At 38.1% G+C, this 16,290-nt stretch overlaps 1 protein-coding gene across 3 annotated transcripts in view; it reads left to right on the top strand.

Moving 5' to 3' along the window:
- Positions 1-16,290, top strand: part of DCDC2 (doublecortin domain containing 2) — a 54,501-nt gene that overhangs the window by 17,394 nt on the left and 20,817 nt on the right. For 2 of the 3 annotated variants that reach the window (XM_052697984.1, XM_052697986.1), the window contains exons 3-7: positions 2,177-2,253; positions 2,373-2,504; positions 5,645-5,788; positions 6,808-6,862; positions 9,224-9,413. In XM_052697984.1, the coding sequence (XP_052553944.1) occupies positions 2,177-2,253; positions 2,373-2,504; positions 5,645-5,788; positions 6,808-6,862; positions 9,224-9,413 (598 nt within the window). The remainder of the gene's footprint in view (positions 1-2,176; positions 2,254-2,372; positions 2,505-5,644; positions 5,789-6,807; positions 6,863-9,223; positions 9,414-16,290) is intronic. The other variant, XM_052697985.1, reaches the window with a different exon arrangement.

Below are 16,290 nucleotides of genomic sequence, written 5' to 3'. Positions count from 1 at the left end.
CACTGATTTATAGTAGCTAAGCACTTGGTATTTTATTGATGTCTGCCACTGCAAATTTAAATGTTGTGGCTTGCTTTAGAAATTAAAGCTCTTTTCATACCTGTAAGTAGTTTCACATTAGTCACAGAAGTTGTTCTAAACAATACGAGATAGTCACTTGAAGACTGTGGTGGCCAAAAAAAGAAAAACAAACACGAGCATGACAGTCAGCTTATCTAGAAGAATGGTGGATAGGGTGTTTTTTTGCTGGTTGCTGAAGCTGATCAAGTATAAGATGTGCCTTAAAGAACCTAGCAGTCCCAGAGAAATTAGTTATCCCTCCTCTTCCTGACGTGCAGTGGTAGCCTGAATATATGTGTAAGAGCATGTGAGGACCCCAAAGACAGTTGCAGTGTGCTTATCCTCACTGTTCACACTGAGTGTGACAGAGGACTATTTGAGGAGCTTTGTACCAGTGTGGCTCAGCACCTGCTTAATTTATTCTTTTTAATTTAATCAAAACTACTCTGATCTAAACTCCCAAAAACTGCAGTGTCATCTATGCACTTCACCAAGCATAGCATCATAGAATCACAGAATGGCCTGGGTTGCAAAGGAGCACAGTGCTCATCCAGTTCCAACCCCCTGCTGTGTGCAGGTCACCAACCAACAGACCAGGCTGCCCAGAGCCACATCCAGCCTGGCCTTGAATGCCTCCAGGGATGGGGCATCCACAGCCTCCTTGGGCAACCTGTGCCAGTGCCTCACCACCCTCTGGGTGAAAAACTTCCTCCTAATATCCAACCTAAACCTCCCTGTCTCAGTTTAAAACCATTCCCTCTTGTCCTATCTCTATCCACTCTCATTAATTAGCCATTCCTCCTCCTGTTTCTACGCTCCCTTCAAGTACTGGAAGGCCACTATGAGGTCTTCCAGAGACTTCTCCAAGCTAAACAAGCCCAATTCCCTCAACCTTTCTCCATAGGAGAAAGAAGAGAAGCAGAAGAACCTGTCCAGTGTTTTAAGCATACCCATATTATCACAGTCCTCTTTTCATTTCTACCTGCTGATTTTTATGGTCTTACATTAGCAAATGTAATATTGTATTAACATATTATTTCCACCTTTTAATACAGGAGACAAATTTGATTTAGGCACGTTTAGCAAAATCATACAAGTTTGTATTTCGTTCTGGTTTAGGCCATGTTTAGAAAAAATACTAAGTGTCTGTCCAGGCTGACCCTATCTTACAGCTCCTTGCAGCTTCCTTGCTTGGAAAACAAAAAGCCTCAAAATGATGCCACAAATATTAATAACTCTTTGAGAGAGCAATTTAAAAGCCAGGCTTGCAAGCTGATACCACAATATCTGCTATTGGCAGAAATACAATCCTTTGAATCATACATGAGCCCTTAGCATCTGTCACGTTGCTTGTTTTCTCAGAGGCCTAGTGATCAGGCAGTATAGCATGCAGTAACACCAGGATCTTCTGAGGAGTCTACCTCAATATTAATGGTTTCGTCAGCTTGTAGGAACAAGAAAATAATTGGGCACACCTGGGACACAGAAGTGCTCCTGTGTGTTTAGGGAATGCTTTCTAACTGGTGCTAGTAAAGTGTGGATCATAGAAACCTGAGTGTTGCATTGCAGAGAGGATCAAATTGTGGTTTTATGGCCTCTTGTGAGTTTGGAGCGTATCTTTCTGTGTGTCTTTGTGTCTTTCCATCTACGTGTCATTCTGTTTTCTTTTTAAATTTGTGTTTATTAACTCCAAAAGGAATCCTACCTAGTCAATATTGCATAACTTTCAATTCAATACAATGACATTAATGTTGAACAACCCGCTTGATGTCAGTGCGATATCTGTTCAATACAGGGCACAATAGTAGAAATGTCCATGCTTTATTCTGCTGTTCAGTTGCCTGTTCCCCAGGTGATCAATCAGTGGCTCAAGCCATGGTTCAGCAGTTCCCATACAGCTATGTAGGGCTACGCTGTAGCTGTCCTTCAACAAGCCTATGAACCTGCAATAGTAATTCTGGATGCTTTGTAAAAGGTGAAGCTGGGATGGAATAAAAGGCATATTTAAAAACAGGAATTTCTTTCTCTGGGTTCTCCACTCTTCTTGTTGGTGGTCAGGGAAAGCTCTACCCCATTGTGAAGGCTGAGTGATTTCTATTTCTCTCTGTCCTTGCAGGTCAAGCCAGTTACTCACAGTAGAATCACTGCGTCAGCACGGTTTCGAAAACCATTCCAGGAACCCTACACAATTTTGTAAGTTGAATTTTCAGTTACTGAGATACTATTTTTTAATTCCTTTCTTAACTTCAGATGATTTTTGCTTTAAATGGTCCTTCAAATTATATTACTTATATTACTTTGCTTTATTTCAGCCTGGTTGCTAATGGAGACCTTATTAGCCCTGTAGTGCGACTCCTTATACCCAGGAAAACTCTGAATCACTGGGACCACATTCTTGAAATGGTTACAGCAAAGGTTTCCCTCAGAAGTGGAGCTGTTCACAGGTATCAGGAGGCTGAATATTCGTGAGATACAGCTGCTGTTTACATATGTTCTTAAAACTCTGGAAGTAGATATGGATCATGCCTGTTTTATAGGAGTTTCCTCTGTAAGAAAACTACCTTTAGAGGTCCCTTCTATGATTCTAGAAGCCTGGAAATTGCACAAGAAACTGCAATCAGTTTCTTGTATCATTTCAACTGCTTTTTAAAAAGAAAAAAAAAACAAACAACACCAAAACTCTACACATTATTCAATTCTTATTTCTCAACTAAATGTTTAATTAGCAGGTATGCAATAATACAATAATAATCCAATGTATTTAATATAAATAATGAAACAACATGTTAAAATGACATAAATGACCTCTATAAAGCCAGTCAAAATATCTGGAATGTCCTTTTTTACCTTTAATTTTGGAGAAGGAAATTCCTGTTTTTAAATACGCCTTTTATTCCACCCCAGCTTCACCTTTTAACTCACTGGGGCAAACAATTTCAAGGAAAACGCTTTAGGTGCTTTGGTCTTTGAAGACCTGTTCTCTGACAAAGATGTGCTTTATAATCAGTCAGTTCAGCCTCCAGGTAAGAGTCAGGGCATTCCAGTATTTTCCACTGCTCTAGTTGTTACGGTATCCCCGGCATATGCTGTAGATTGATTGCAATCAACTTGAAATGTAAAATAAGCTCTCTAGAACGAGATCTGATTGTCGCTGCAGGTTTTAGAGCAGAATGATATGTGGTCTCCATGATAAACTTTACTGTGTAAACAGGCTGCCAAAGATGTGCACTGGCAAATGACCGACGTTCCAGTGTTACCCCATGCAGAGCACATTACAGAAATCTATCCTTCAGATAGGAAAGGGGTGGAAAATCATTCTTCCTTTCTTATGCAATTTCTGAGGCTAAGCTTGCAGAATATTTCTCAAATCAGTGAAAATGCAATAATCTGACTCAGTTCCTGTGATTACTTTTCCAGAGATGGTGCAGACCATAAAAGATGAAGATAATGCTGTCTGTTGAGTATTAGCTCTCATCTGTTTTTCCCCTCCGTCCTTCTTGTCTTTTGTTGGTTATCTGGCTTCTTATCACTGTTACTTCCATCAAAGTTAACCTAACCTCATTTTTCAGCTTTCTGGATCTGATTCTCAGCTATCGTAAACCTGAAGTGAACATAATAACAGCTGTTCACACAATCATTTTTTTCTACTTCCTAGGATGATTAAGGTTTTAAAAACCTATTGTCTTTTATTCTCATTACTTCCAATCACTCCTTGGTGAATCTGACTGATATATATGAAAGCATATATAGTTATGGAATCATAAAATCATAGAATCACAAGGTTGGAAACAACCCACCAGATCATCTAGTCCAACAGTCTTCTCATTGCCATTGCTACCACAAGCTACTAAACTATATCTCGCAGCTTAGACTAAGACTTATGTGTGTAGTTAAAATTGCTGTTGAGAAGTATTGTGTTCGTTATTCTTTTCAGCATTCTGTTGCAATCTTTTAAAAATAAGATAACAGATAAGATAAAGATAAAGCACATAGTGCTTTGAATTATTTAATGTTTTCCCTTTTTTGTTCTTATTTAAATCCAGTTTTCATTGCTTTTTCCTTAAAATGCTAAAATGCTACTGGTAGAGTGATTGTTGTTCTTTAATAAGTTACATATTAATTGCTGGGGCTTACTGAAATTATGTTACTGTTAGCAGAGTTGCTATAAGACCATTGATTCCAAGGAAAGCTAAGTGGAGTTATGAGAACCTGCATTATGTGTATGGCAGTTTTTCTTCCTTGTTTCATTAAATGACATCCAAAGCTGCCGAGACTTTTATAGTTTCACATGTAGCTTTTGAAAACAATTACTGATCATCATCATAAGAACACAGATATAAGTAAGAAATATGAGAGAGAAGACAATGAGAAAGTAGTCTTTCTCCTTGCCAGATTGTGCTTGGCGATAGGGTACAGCAACCTGATCAGCAAGTATCTGGTAGGCAGGCAGGTGTTCGAAAACAACGATTCCTCAAGTTACTGTCCACTTTGTCAGCCTATGTTTGCTTTGTTTTGGCTGCAACTTTTTGGCTGGGACTGAGGGAAAATGGAAGTTCATCATGAGCCTACAGTTCAAGCTCTCACCCAGTGAGAGTGAGCAGAAATGACTGCAAGAACATTTCCTGCATAATATCATCCAGGGAAGTATGAGAGAACCCAGGATGTTTTTGAATGGTTTGGACCAGTTGAGGGGGTAACAAGCTGCATAAGTAGTGTCACAAAAATTGTGTATGTGTGTGATACTGGTTATTCCAGTAGTTTCATATATATCTCCCTTCTTAAAAAGTGCATTTTTAATTCCCCTTTCTTCTTCAGTGATTGGTTTGGTTTCATCCAGTTCTTACTGTCATTATTTTCTGGATGAAAAATAAAACTAGAAACTGCCAGGTGCTTGTAACTTTTGGGGAGTTACATTAAACAAAAATATTTGTGCACTGCATATTAATATTAAATTAATTAATATTAAAACGTAAGCAAAGTGAAAGATCAGGTACAAAAACCCACAGTCATGTTTGTAAGTATCACTATGCTCTGAAAGTAATACCTTCTATTTATTTCCATGGAAGTTACATCAGATACACAGAGCAGAATAACGCCATTTGATAGAGCAGATTATTAGCTACAAAACTCTATTTTTCAGCATAGCCACCACTTTTAGCTATGCATTTTCATCAGCCATGAACAAGAGCTTGCATGCTGCACTCATAAAAATTTGCACCAGCTGAGATGAGTCACTGTTTCACAGCTGCTGTGATGGTATCATTGCTAGGAAAATGTTTCCCACCCAGTCCATCTTTATTTGGCCCAAAGAGATGGAAATCAGAAGGCACCAAATCTAGACCATACCGTAGATGCACAAGGACAACCCATAGAACAGATCCCACCCAAGATATCAAGAGGAAGGTGTTAACGACCAAAGGAATAGTAATAGATTCTTCACATTTAGTTAGAAATGGTGAGAACATTTGATCTGTCGTTGTGCTTCATATTTCATCAGTTTCAAGTGAGATTGGTCTACCTGTCATCTATGTCATTTTGCAAAATGGTAAGGTTTATTATGTTAAGACTTTACATATTCTTTCAGACTTTACACTTTAGATGGAAAACACATTCAGAATGGGTCAGACTTGGAGAAAGGGCAATTTTATGTTGCAGCGGGTAGAGAAAAGTTTAAGAAGTTACCATATGGTGAGCTGCTGTTTAGCAAATCTACAATAAGGCCACAGGGGTAAGTTCCATATTTCTCATTCTTGTACGTGTGCCAGAAATTTATAATTTATAATTTATAAAACATTTATAAAAGATGGATGGATTTGCTTGAATGGATGCAAAATTTTATTGAAAACGTCTAAGAAAGTAGAGATAGAAATCTGTAATAAAAGAGAAAATGGGAATGCAAGGGATTATTTTGGCTCATAAATAAACCATCGATCATATTCCACAAAATTCTTATCAGACAAAAGTTTATTTTGCCTTGGCTTAATTTTTTTTCCTAATTCACAAATGAGATTATGACTTATTAGCTAAATGAGATCATGCGTAGCTACATTTGTCAGGGTCTGCTTGCATGGTAATGCTTTATGGAACATGTACTCCTTTAAGAGTGCTTAAAGTTTGGGTCGTTTTTGTAAGCCAGCATTATCACATAATAGAGCCCTAAACAGGGTCTCTGTAAGATGGAACTTGGGCTTTTGGTATCTTTGAAATGTGAAGTTAATTGGGAGTCATTGCAATGAAAGAAATGGAAATAAATAGAAACCTGTCCCACAGGTGAGTTTAGGGCATTTGTCCCACATTATGCATGTATTGCTGTATTAATTTATTTCAGTGAGCAACATGAGAAACAAAATTTAAAACAAATGAATTTAAAGGCACTGGAAAATATTGCTTAAGATGTCTTGATCAATTGATGATACAGAATTTTATTGAAATTGCTGGAATGTTTCATTATACTTGGTCTAATTATCCTACACTAACTCACTGACCACTGCCCTAGGGAGTAGAAGTGGGTTTAACTGTGCATTATGGTGAAATGTAATGCATTTTTTTTGGACTAAGTTAAGGATTATGTGTTTAAATGTACTCTAGTGAGCAGAAATAAGTGATTCTTAGCAAAACTCTGCAACTAGTAGATAAAATGATACTTGTTGCTATAGTTTTCTTGGTGTTGCTTGATTTAGTGATAGACTGATAGCACCTACGGAAGAAACAGTGCGCAGAACTCTAAGGCATGTTTTATTTCTGCAGTTCTAAAGCATCCGTACTGCCTCCAATTGCAGCACCTCGAAAATCTAAGGGCAGTGTAAGTATCAAATGCCACTGTGGTGTTTGTTTCTAGTTTTGCTTAATTCCGGCAGATGAAATCTTGTCCTCTGAGTTTAATTAAATCCATAGAGAAAAAGCCACAGCCACCCTGTGGTATGGCTTGATGAATCTGTAGCTATTTGTAGTGTCAATTAGATAAAAAATCCAAGAAAATATTATCTCAGAAATGGATGTCTTGTTTTTTAAATAGTCTTCCCTAGCAAAGAACAGCTGCTGCCTTGTGGTATTTCCCATAATACTTTTCAAATGTCTTTATTTGTCTGTATTTGCTCGTAATAAACCTGTTTGTTTATTCAAATTATGCTCCTAAAGGAAAAACACAGGGCCATTCACACAGCATATTGCAGAAAAAGGTGTTTCTGCATGCTGAGTCTGAATAAAGCCCGAGCCCAGTTTCCTAAGTGTTTTGTCCCTAGCTAACCATTACAATACAGAGGTTAAGCATCCACTGCTTTATTTCGTTTGGAGCTATTTACGTGTGTAAAAATGAGTTCACTGTACACTCAGTGCCAAATTAGAATATAAATGTTTGTTTGCACCAATTATGTACAAATGAAGTTTACTGTACAAGACAGCAGAGCGTCAGGTTTGCAGTTTGACATTCTAATTGTGTTAGCTGATCGTATCCGTTCACTATTCACAAATCAAAAAACAAACAAACAAAAAACACCTCTGGAACTTCTTAACAGAATAAGGAATAAAATATACAAGTCTGACTTCCATTCTCTTGAAACTCAGCATAAAGAATACAGTTCAAAGTAATGTTTGATATTAAATAAATGAGCTTTGCAAGCTATTTCCACAAGCAATTATTTATTAACTCTTCTTTCTTCCAATACTTAAAAGCACATAGAGACAATTATTTATAATCACTTTTATTCCATATAGAGATTGTAGTGAAAGAGAGTGAACTGGTATAGATTGTGAAACTGCTTAAGTTTGGTTTCTACATATTTTTACTATTATTTCTTGGGAGTGACAGTCTCCAGTTTGAATTAGAAGAAGCTGAAATACTTCTGCACCCTCAGTTTTTTTTGTATTGAAAGGTTAAATGGTAGGTTCAGTGGTACTGATAAATAAGTGCTTGATTAGATGGTCAAGCCTAGGTGGCATTTAAGTAAAATATTTAAAATAGAACTTCTCTCGATTGCACAAAAATCAGAAGAATCACACAAAATGGAAGAGATTCAAAATTTTGCTCAGGACGTATTTTTCTGAGCAATTTTAATTTCACATAGACGTTGCTTTTAACTTCAGCACTGAAGTACCCAAGACTCCTGCAGAATGAAAGTCCTTTCTGGTAGGCAAGTTCTGTAATGTCATAAATTGTTCATGCAGCTACAGTAAGTGAAACACTATAGTAAAGTGTACTTGCCTTCCATGATTTATCAATGTCTGTGACGAAGTGAATGGTTCTAGACGCTGACATGGTTTTCTGTCCTCTGCTTGAGTGCTCTGTTGTTATACTGAGCATTTTGACAGAACTGGTTTAGTAGGAAAATACACATGCCATTTAAATGACAGAATTAGGAGGGTGACATCCCCAATTGAGAGGCAACTGTGGTTCAGTTGTTAATCTCTTAACCCACCTTAGTGCGATGTTAACAGCATCATAAAGGGCTGCAATATGCAGCTAAGGTTTTTATGATATTTCTTGTGAACAGATTCTGACTGGGGAAAAATGCTGTGAATAAAATCTCTAGCTCCTAGAATTATTGGTATGTCCAGCACCGTACATAACTGTAAGCTGAAAACATCAGGTTCAGATTTCTATTGCTTGTTCTGAATTCACAACCCAAGAAGCAGAGGAGTCGGGTGATTTCCTTGGTGGTGATTGAGAGGTGACATGCTGGCAGACCATTCTGTTCATTTGGTAGTCAGTGCTCCTGCCACATAAAGACTGCCATCCTCTCCAGACACTCAGCAGATCAATATCTATTTTGTATTTACACAGACAGTTAATTATTCACACACTACATCTTCACATACGCATAGATGAGATACGCACATATGTGAATGAAATACAGCTATTTAATTATATGCATGTATAAGTTTGCCTAACCATTCTTTCCATCAGATGAAACATTATTTGCTTGTGGTAATTGTGTTGTTGTTTTCTTCTGTGACTGGTTGAGGAGCATTTAATTAGTCAGATCATGTAGAAAGTTGATAATACAATTACAGTTTTCCAGATTGTTTTAGATATTCTTTAACTGTACTGATTGTAAGTTAATACATTTCTTTAACACCTGATTCAATTCCATAGATATTAAAAATTTGGAATAATGTTGAAACTTCATCATATTCATCAGTGATGATGATGAACACTTCTTTTCAGGGAAATGATTGGCAGTCTAAATCTACTGTTGGATCCAGTGACGCTGGAGAGAACAGTTCCTCACCTCAGCCTCCAAAAGAGAAGGGCAAAAAATGCCATAATCCAGAGGATTCTGTGTCCAGAGGACACAGTTCTATCAAATCTACTAAAGAAAATCAAACAGCTTCCACAAGATACCTGCAAGATAATGGTGAGTACTGAGATAAACTCAATCATAGCATAGTGGCTTTTTATCTCCTGCTAAACCAGTGAAACACAGACCTAGTATGGTACTTGAACTGTCACTTTATTCTGGCTCATTTAATTTACTGAAGTATTTTTGCTTAGAATGATTAATACAGGCCAATTAATATCTTTAAGTAGAAATAAATTATACTTTCCATAACATTTGACACCGCTTCTAACTGCTGTTTGTGTTCATAATTAAGTGTGCAATAGTCACCTGTGGTTTAAAATTTCAGTATACATCATCCAACATCACCGTGGTTATGTCTGCATTTGAGTTGTACATTTACTTTTTCAGTCAGAAGAATTTTGTAAATTTGAGTTTGAAAAGAACAGTGCAAAATTTTTTGTATTGTAAGAGTTTTTTTTCAGAGTAAGCTTGTTGAATTTTCATTTTGTTTCAGCCTTAAGTCAAATTTCATTTTGTCCTGTTGTTGGTAGGCGTATAATTGTAGCCAACAGTTTTTCAGTAGTTGTTTTCTTACTAAAGAACAGTGACTGTATTAAAAGGGATGTGACTAGAACTGTTCATCCTTTACAACACATAAAACAGCTCAATAGTTTCTTTCCATTGAAATTATCGTATGTATCCTCAATTTTTCAGATTCATTGACACATGCTAGAAACGTTTAAGGGAATGATTTCAGATCTGGTCTCTCAGAGAGGGCTGTCAGTGCTTAGCTTAATAGTTTTGGGGGCTCAGGGGAAAGCCACTGTATTTAATGTTTATCCACTCCAGATATCTTTGATTACTCATACATTTTTCATTTAAAAATAAATAGATGCACTGACTTATGCTGGGAAATGCTGGTACGGGATTCTTCATACAGACCTCAAAATCCCTATGCTCTGATCAAGCCTCCTGTTCAGAGTACTGATATGCTATGTGTAAAGACATAGCACATAATCACAGAAGGCTGAATTCAGCAGGGTCCTTTGGAGGCTATCTCGTCCAACCTCCTGCTCAGAGCAAGTTGTGTGGTACCATTCCCAAGTGGCAAAGCCATCTAGACTGTAGTTAGGCAGATCTCACTCAAACCTCATACACTAAGAGCAGACAAAGAAGGCAAATTTTCCTGATTAGTCTCATTAAGTTGATTTTCTATAAATTTTTTTCCATCCTGACGATTTTTGTAAAGAAAGTTTTTGCAGATGTTTTCTGGAAGAAAGGAGATCCCTCTTGCCAAGGCAAGAGAAATGACTGTTTTCTGTGGACCTTATACTAGGTTAGAAGGTTTCAGATAACTTCTTTTGTTTTCCCAAGGGTGGAAAGAATACTGGAAGCACTCATAGGTTTCTCTGTCCTTATAGTGGGCAGTGACTGAGGAACAAGTCATACTTTGGTAGATAGCAAATTTAGGGAGTTATTTCTCTCTCCATATTTAGTGCTACCACTTCTCTAGCTCCCGACAGAAAGGTTTGGAAATTCTCTGAATTTATTAAAGAACTGATTGCTTGCTGTTTCCACTTCAGATTTTCCATACTTTGTGAGTCTTCTGTGACTAAAAGCTATTAAAGGCAGCCAGTTCTCTAGTTTGAGCTAAAGAATGTGTTGAGAGAAGTTTTCATTTCTCTTCTCTTCATCCTTGTTGTATGAAGACTGCTAGTGGATGTGGGAATGTGAGGTTTGATGTGTGTGCTGTTCTTCAAGTCTGGACCTAGCTGGACATGCAGGCAGTTACTGAGAAGATGATGCTTCTGGGTTGAATTCAGACAATATGGGATGAGAAATTCCAGGCCTTGCAATGAGTTCCTGATGGAGTGCAATCCCTGCTCTCACGATTTCTGTTGATGAGGAGATGTATGCTAAGCCAGTAAGAACTATTTTCTTTTCCAAGCGCAGAAACCAAAGCATTTCATCCTCCTGTAAATCTTTAGGTGAATCACCATGAGCACTGCAGACTTGTGAACTTTTACAGGCTTCATCTTTCTCTAACTAAATTTCCCAGTATTTGTTCACCCAATCAAATGGAAAACATTCCAGGAAGCAGTTGCCTGAAGATTCTTACTAAGAGGCTCCTGTCTCAAAGTGATTTTCAGCTCTGTTTGTGTTTTAAGAAGAACATCACCATTATTTAATTCTTCCAGTTCAGTTTAAATGTATTTATTTGCCACATTTTTCAAAGAATACTTCATGGTGTTTTACTCCCCTCTCCCCTTCTGTCTGTTTTTTTCCCTGGTGCTCTGAGTTAAGATGTTTTGTTTCATTTTTTTCCTGTTCAGAAGAGTGAAATTAAAATTTCACATTTTCTGCATTTTGCTTTACAAGCCTTTAGGAATGGTAGCTGGTGTCCTGCACTTTTGAATCTCTTAAATCTTACTGGATCACTTACTTCTTAGTGGAACTCTTCCTGGATAAACGGTTTATCACTGTGTAAAACTAAACATGTGAAGGAGGAACATGGTGTTTTGGAGTGGAATTCCAGTTGTCTCTTTTCTTTCCCTTCAGTCACTTTGACTGAAAATTTGTAAGGGAGCACTCCAGGCCACTTAAAATCTTCAACCTTTTCCCACTCTCCCATCTGTCAAAGAAGTACAGAAGTGCTTGCTGCAATAGGTTTTTGTAATAGTTGCTAACCACATTCTGAAGTAGGTAGGTCTCATCATAAGAAAAGGTAATTCAGGCCCTTTACCCAAATTGTTTTCTAAATTGTTTGAGATTTACTGGACTGGTAGAGGAATCCAACATTTTGCAAAGAGCTAGTGCTGCTGGCAAAGCATTCACTGTTTCTTTTGACCCACTGGAAGTGAGTGATGCATTTCACCACTTAAAGAGAAGCAGACACGACCCTCTGGAAGAGAATGATGTTTGAGATATATTGTTGGAGATGAGGCTGAGCTGAGCAGTCAAGCTACCAGTATCAAATTGTTTGCGTTTTCATAATCACTCTGTTAATCCAGCCAAACCTGAAGGCATTACACTCAGTGCAATTTCTTTTTGTTGTGTTTTGAAGCATTGTAGATTGGGTAACTTACCTGGTGGCAAAATCTAAAAAGAAAGGGATCCATAATGTAATTGATATCATTCTTCTTGAGATAACAGCACACAAAATTTTTTTTATGTGCTGATGTTGTGAAAAAGGCACAAAAATAAAGAAAATTATTTTTTAGGGATATAGTTTAGGTACAAGAAAAAAAAATCAATTTCATCATTAATGTTAGGCAATAAAATGCACCTATAAGATTGTTAGAGCTACCTAACACTAATGACTTTGAAATTAAGTGCTTTAATGTGCGTAGAGCACATTCTCATGGAATTCAAGAACGTCATTCAGACAGATAGGAAATTTCTATGTTTATAGCTACAATTATCAACATCCTTCTCAAGAATTTCTGGAGATAACAATTCTTTTCTAAAAAATAATATTACAAGTTGATCTACTCTTGAGTGATTTACTAATAATAGATTGTGAGTTCTCAAATAAGAACTTTCTTAGGCTGCATGCATGCAGAAAGATTTTTTTCTTCCTCTGTTGAACCCTAGGAATCCAAAAGAGGAGTTAATACATCATTCCATGCTTAGAATCATAGAATCATAGAATCACTAGGGTTGGAAAAGACCTAAAAGCTCATCCAGTCCAACCGTTCACCTATTCCCAACAGCTCCCACTAAACCATGTCCCTCAACACAACATCCAGTCTTTCCTTGAACACCCCCAGGCTCGGTGACTCCACCACCTCCCTGGGCATCCATTCCAGTGCCTGACCACCCTTTCTGAACAGTAATACTTCCTCATGTCCAGCCTGAATCTCCCCTGCCGTAGCTTGAAGCCATTCCCCCTGGTCCTATCACTGATGACACGAGAGAAGAGGCCGACCCCCAGCTCACTACAGCCTCCCTTCAGGAAGTTATAGAGAGCAATGCTTGGTTGCTTGGTAGCCAACGTCTACCGCTTTGTTTTACTTTTCATTGTTTTTTTTTCCAATGAAAATGAATAGAAGCCTTTTTTCATACAGTCAAAAGTACTAGGAAAAAAAACATCTCCATGTGTAATACAAAGTATTCTTACACTACTTTTGAATATTTTTGGCAGTATTTGTTTGTGAGTGTCTCCGGCAGTTGAAACCAAAATACAAGGAAGGAGCATAATTTCTTCAGAGCAAAGGTCTTTTCACACAACTCTGACCCTGCCTGGATTTCCAGTGTAGTCAAAACATAGGCAGCTTGTAGGGATGCAGTTTAATGAACATGTACTACAACGTCCTCAAAAGATCATTGTCTGTGCAACTGTTATCTATCTCCTGATTGTTGTTGTGCTTGTTGTTGTTTTTTTGGTGGTTTTCACACTTCAGGATGGAGTGACCTGAAGCTTGGCCAGCTGGAAGCTGATAGTGTGGAGTGTTGCAATTTCTGTATCCTCCTGCTCAGCCAAACTCTCCGTGTCAAAAATTTCCCTTGACAGATAGTGTCCTGGTGTTCTCTCAGCTTAATGTTGAACCATAAAAATACAGGGCTGCAGAGATCAGCACTACTCCATATTTCTATTCTCTATTATTTGGAATGGTTGAACTGCTATTTGTTTTTTTGTGATGATGTCAAGCTTACTGTTGAAGACGTTATTTTGTGACTTGACAGCCTGGTTTATATCAAATTTCCCAATTTATGTTTTGCAAGTTGAATATTTTATCATTCACAGAACCACATGTTGTGCTAAGTGTAGCACAGAAACTTTATTAACAATGTCCACCAAATCATCTTTCTGTAGATGGGACATGGGAAGTTCTTAGTTGTTCAAGTTAATACACATTTTGGAACAAAGGTAGGTGGTGAACTTGTCCCCTTCAAAAACTTTCCCTGGAAAATCTCATCAGAGCATCGTGAGCCCACTGACTACAACTCTGGCAGTGGTGGAAAATGAGTAGATGCATCAAAGTAGGCAAAATATGAAACACACTCCCCTTGTTCAAAATTGGTACTGCTTTACATGGCACATCGTATGAGAGTCGCCTGGCTCCATGTTGACATGCAGTCCTTTCTTTTCCAGAAAGAATTATGAAGTAATGCAGTGTCATTACAAATTTCCTTCCTAACTAAGGAAACAAAACAGTTTGCCTCTTTTAAGCAGGCCAGGATATTACTTTCTGGCCTTTCTGGTTGCTTCTTTTGATATATTGAGGTGATTGCTGGCAAACCAGTGGAGCAGGACAGAAAAAAAAAATGTCAAAAATATGCAAATGCAGAAAATATTTTCATATCCATTTGATTTAGTGTGTCTGTCACACAGCCTATTGTGCTCTTAGGAGGCTCCTTGGGTTTAACCTACCTGAACATCTGCCAGAGCCATCTGAATGTACTTGCCACCTCCTTGTAAAAGAAAGAAACAAACAAAAAATCCCAGAACAAATGTGAGGATCATTATTTGAAGTGTTCTTTGGAATATATGTATTCTTATGCATATCAGATCAGACTCACAAGGTTGCACATTTAGTGGTATCACAGAATCACAGAATGGCTGAGGTTGGAAGGAACCTCTGAGTCCATATGGTTCAACCCCTTATCCAGCAAGGACATCCAGAGCAGGGTGTCCAGGACCATGTCCTTCCAGGTGGCTGCTGGTGATCTCCAATGATGAGACTCCACAATCTTGATTTTCAAATCAGAAAGGAAGAAGAATGAACTAAGATCATGTAGTCCGACCATCGCCATCACCACTGTGCCCCCTAAAACCATGTCACTCAGTGTGACATCCACTGTTTTATTGAAAATCTCCAGACATGGTTACCACCACCTCCCTGGGAAGGCTGTTCCAATACCTCACCACTCCTTCTGAGAAGAGTTTTTTTTCCTAATACACAACTGAACCTCTCCTGGTACAAAGTCATTATCTATTGTCCTAGCTATTTACCTGAGAAAACAGGCTGACTTCCCACATCACTAAAAGGTGTTCTGTGGCACCCACTGCAGCTTTTGTGATTGAACTGTTGCCACTCTTTCTCTTTTTATCAGGGTGACCTCTGCAGCATTCTCCATCTGCCTTGCTTTGTTCCTTTCCTCTTCCCCTCCTACTCATTGTCACCTTTCATTGTTCTTCTCTCTAGACTTTCCACTCATTTTCCAGTTATCTTCTGACACTTTTTCTTCCCTCTTGGGTCTATGTGGCTCTTCCTTCATTTTGTCTGACTTGTTCTGTTTTCTTTCCATGCTATTTCTTGGGCTTTCACCGACTAGTCCTTCCTGTCTCACACTGCTTCACCAGGATGCTGGAGATGAGTTCAATTCTCATTTCTGTCCCAGCTTTTCTATTTGACTTTGGACAGTTGCTTGGGCCTAGATACATTTTAGTGTCAGTGAAGAGCAATGAGGAGAGATGTGTAACAGGAGCTAGTTCATCCTTCCTGAGTGGATACTACTTCTGAAATTCCATTTGTGGGGGCTGAGCATGTGTCACAGAGCAGCTGTAGAAATGCTTGTATTGCCAAGGCTTTGGTGGAACTGCTGAACGGGGGATGAAAAGAAAGACAAAAACTGTTCTAGTTTACCTCTCTATCTGGTTATTACATGTCCTCCTTCTGTGATCAGGCTGGAAGCAAAGAGGGACATGCTGTTCACTTTTGGCTATTTCATCCTCTTTTTTTACTCAACAATGTGTAGCTTTGCAATAGGTAGTGACATGTGCTGTGATTTTGAAGAGTGGTCTGGCCAAGGGGCTGCTTCAGCTGTATGCCAGATTTCTCTATAGAGTAACTTCCTAGCTTAAAAAGGGCTTTTTTAGATTTTACAGAAGTCATAGCTTTGTACCTTTCATTTGCAGTGTTTTATAGCTACAAGTCATTATGTGTGTGTGAAATATAACTTTCTTCTTCAGTGTTATTCTTTTGAACTTATCCATTAAATGTGCGTT

Source organism: Tympanuchus pallidicinctus, unplaced genomic scaffold (assembly GCF_026119805.1).
Source record: "Tympanuchus pallidicinctus isolate F22 unplaced genomic scaffold, pur_lepc_1.0 scaffold31, whole genome shotgun sequence".
NCBI lineage: Eukaryota > Metazoa > Chordata > Aves > Galliformes > Phasianidae > Tympanuchus > Tympanuchus pallidicinctus.
Note: the sequence above shows the minus strand (reverse complement) of the source record. Positions and strands in the feature narration are given on the sequence as shown.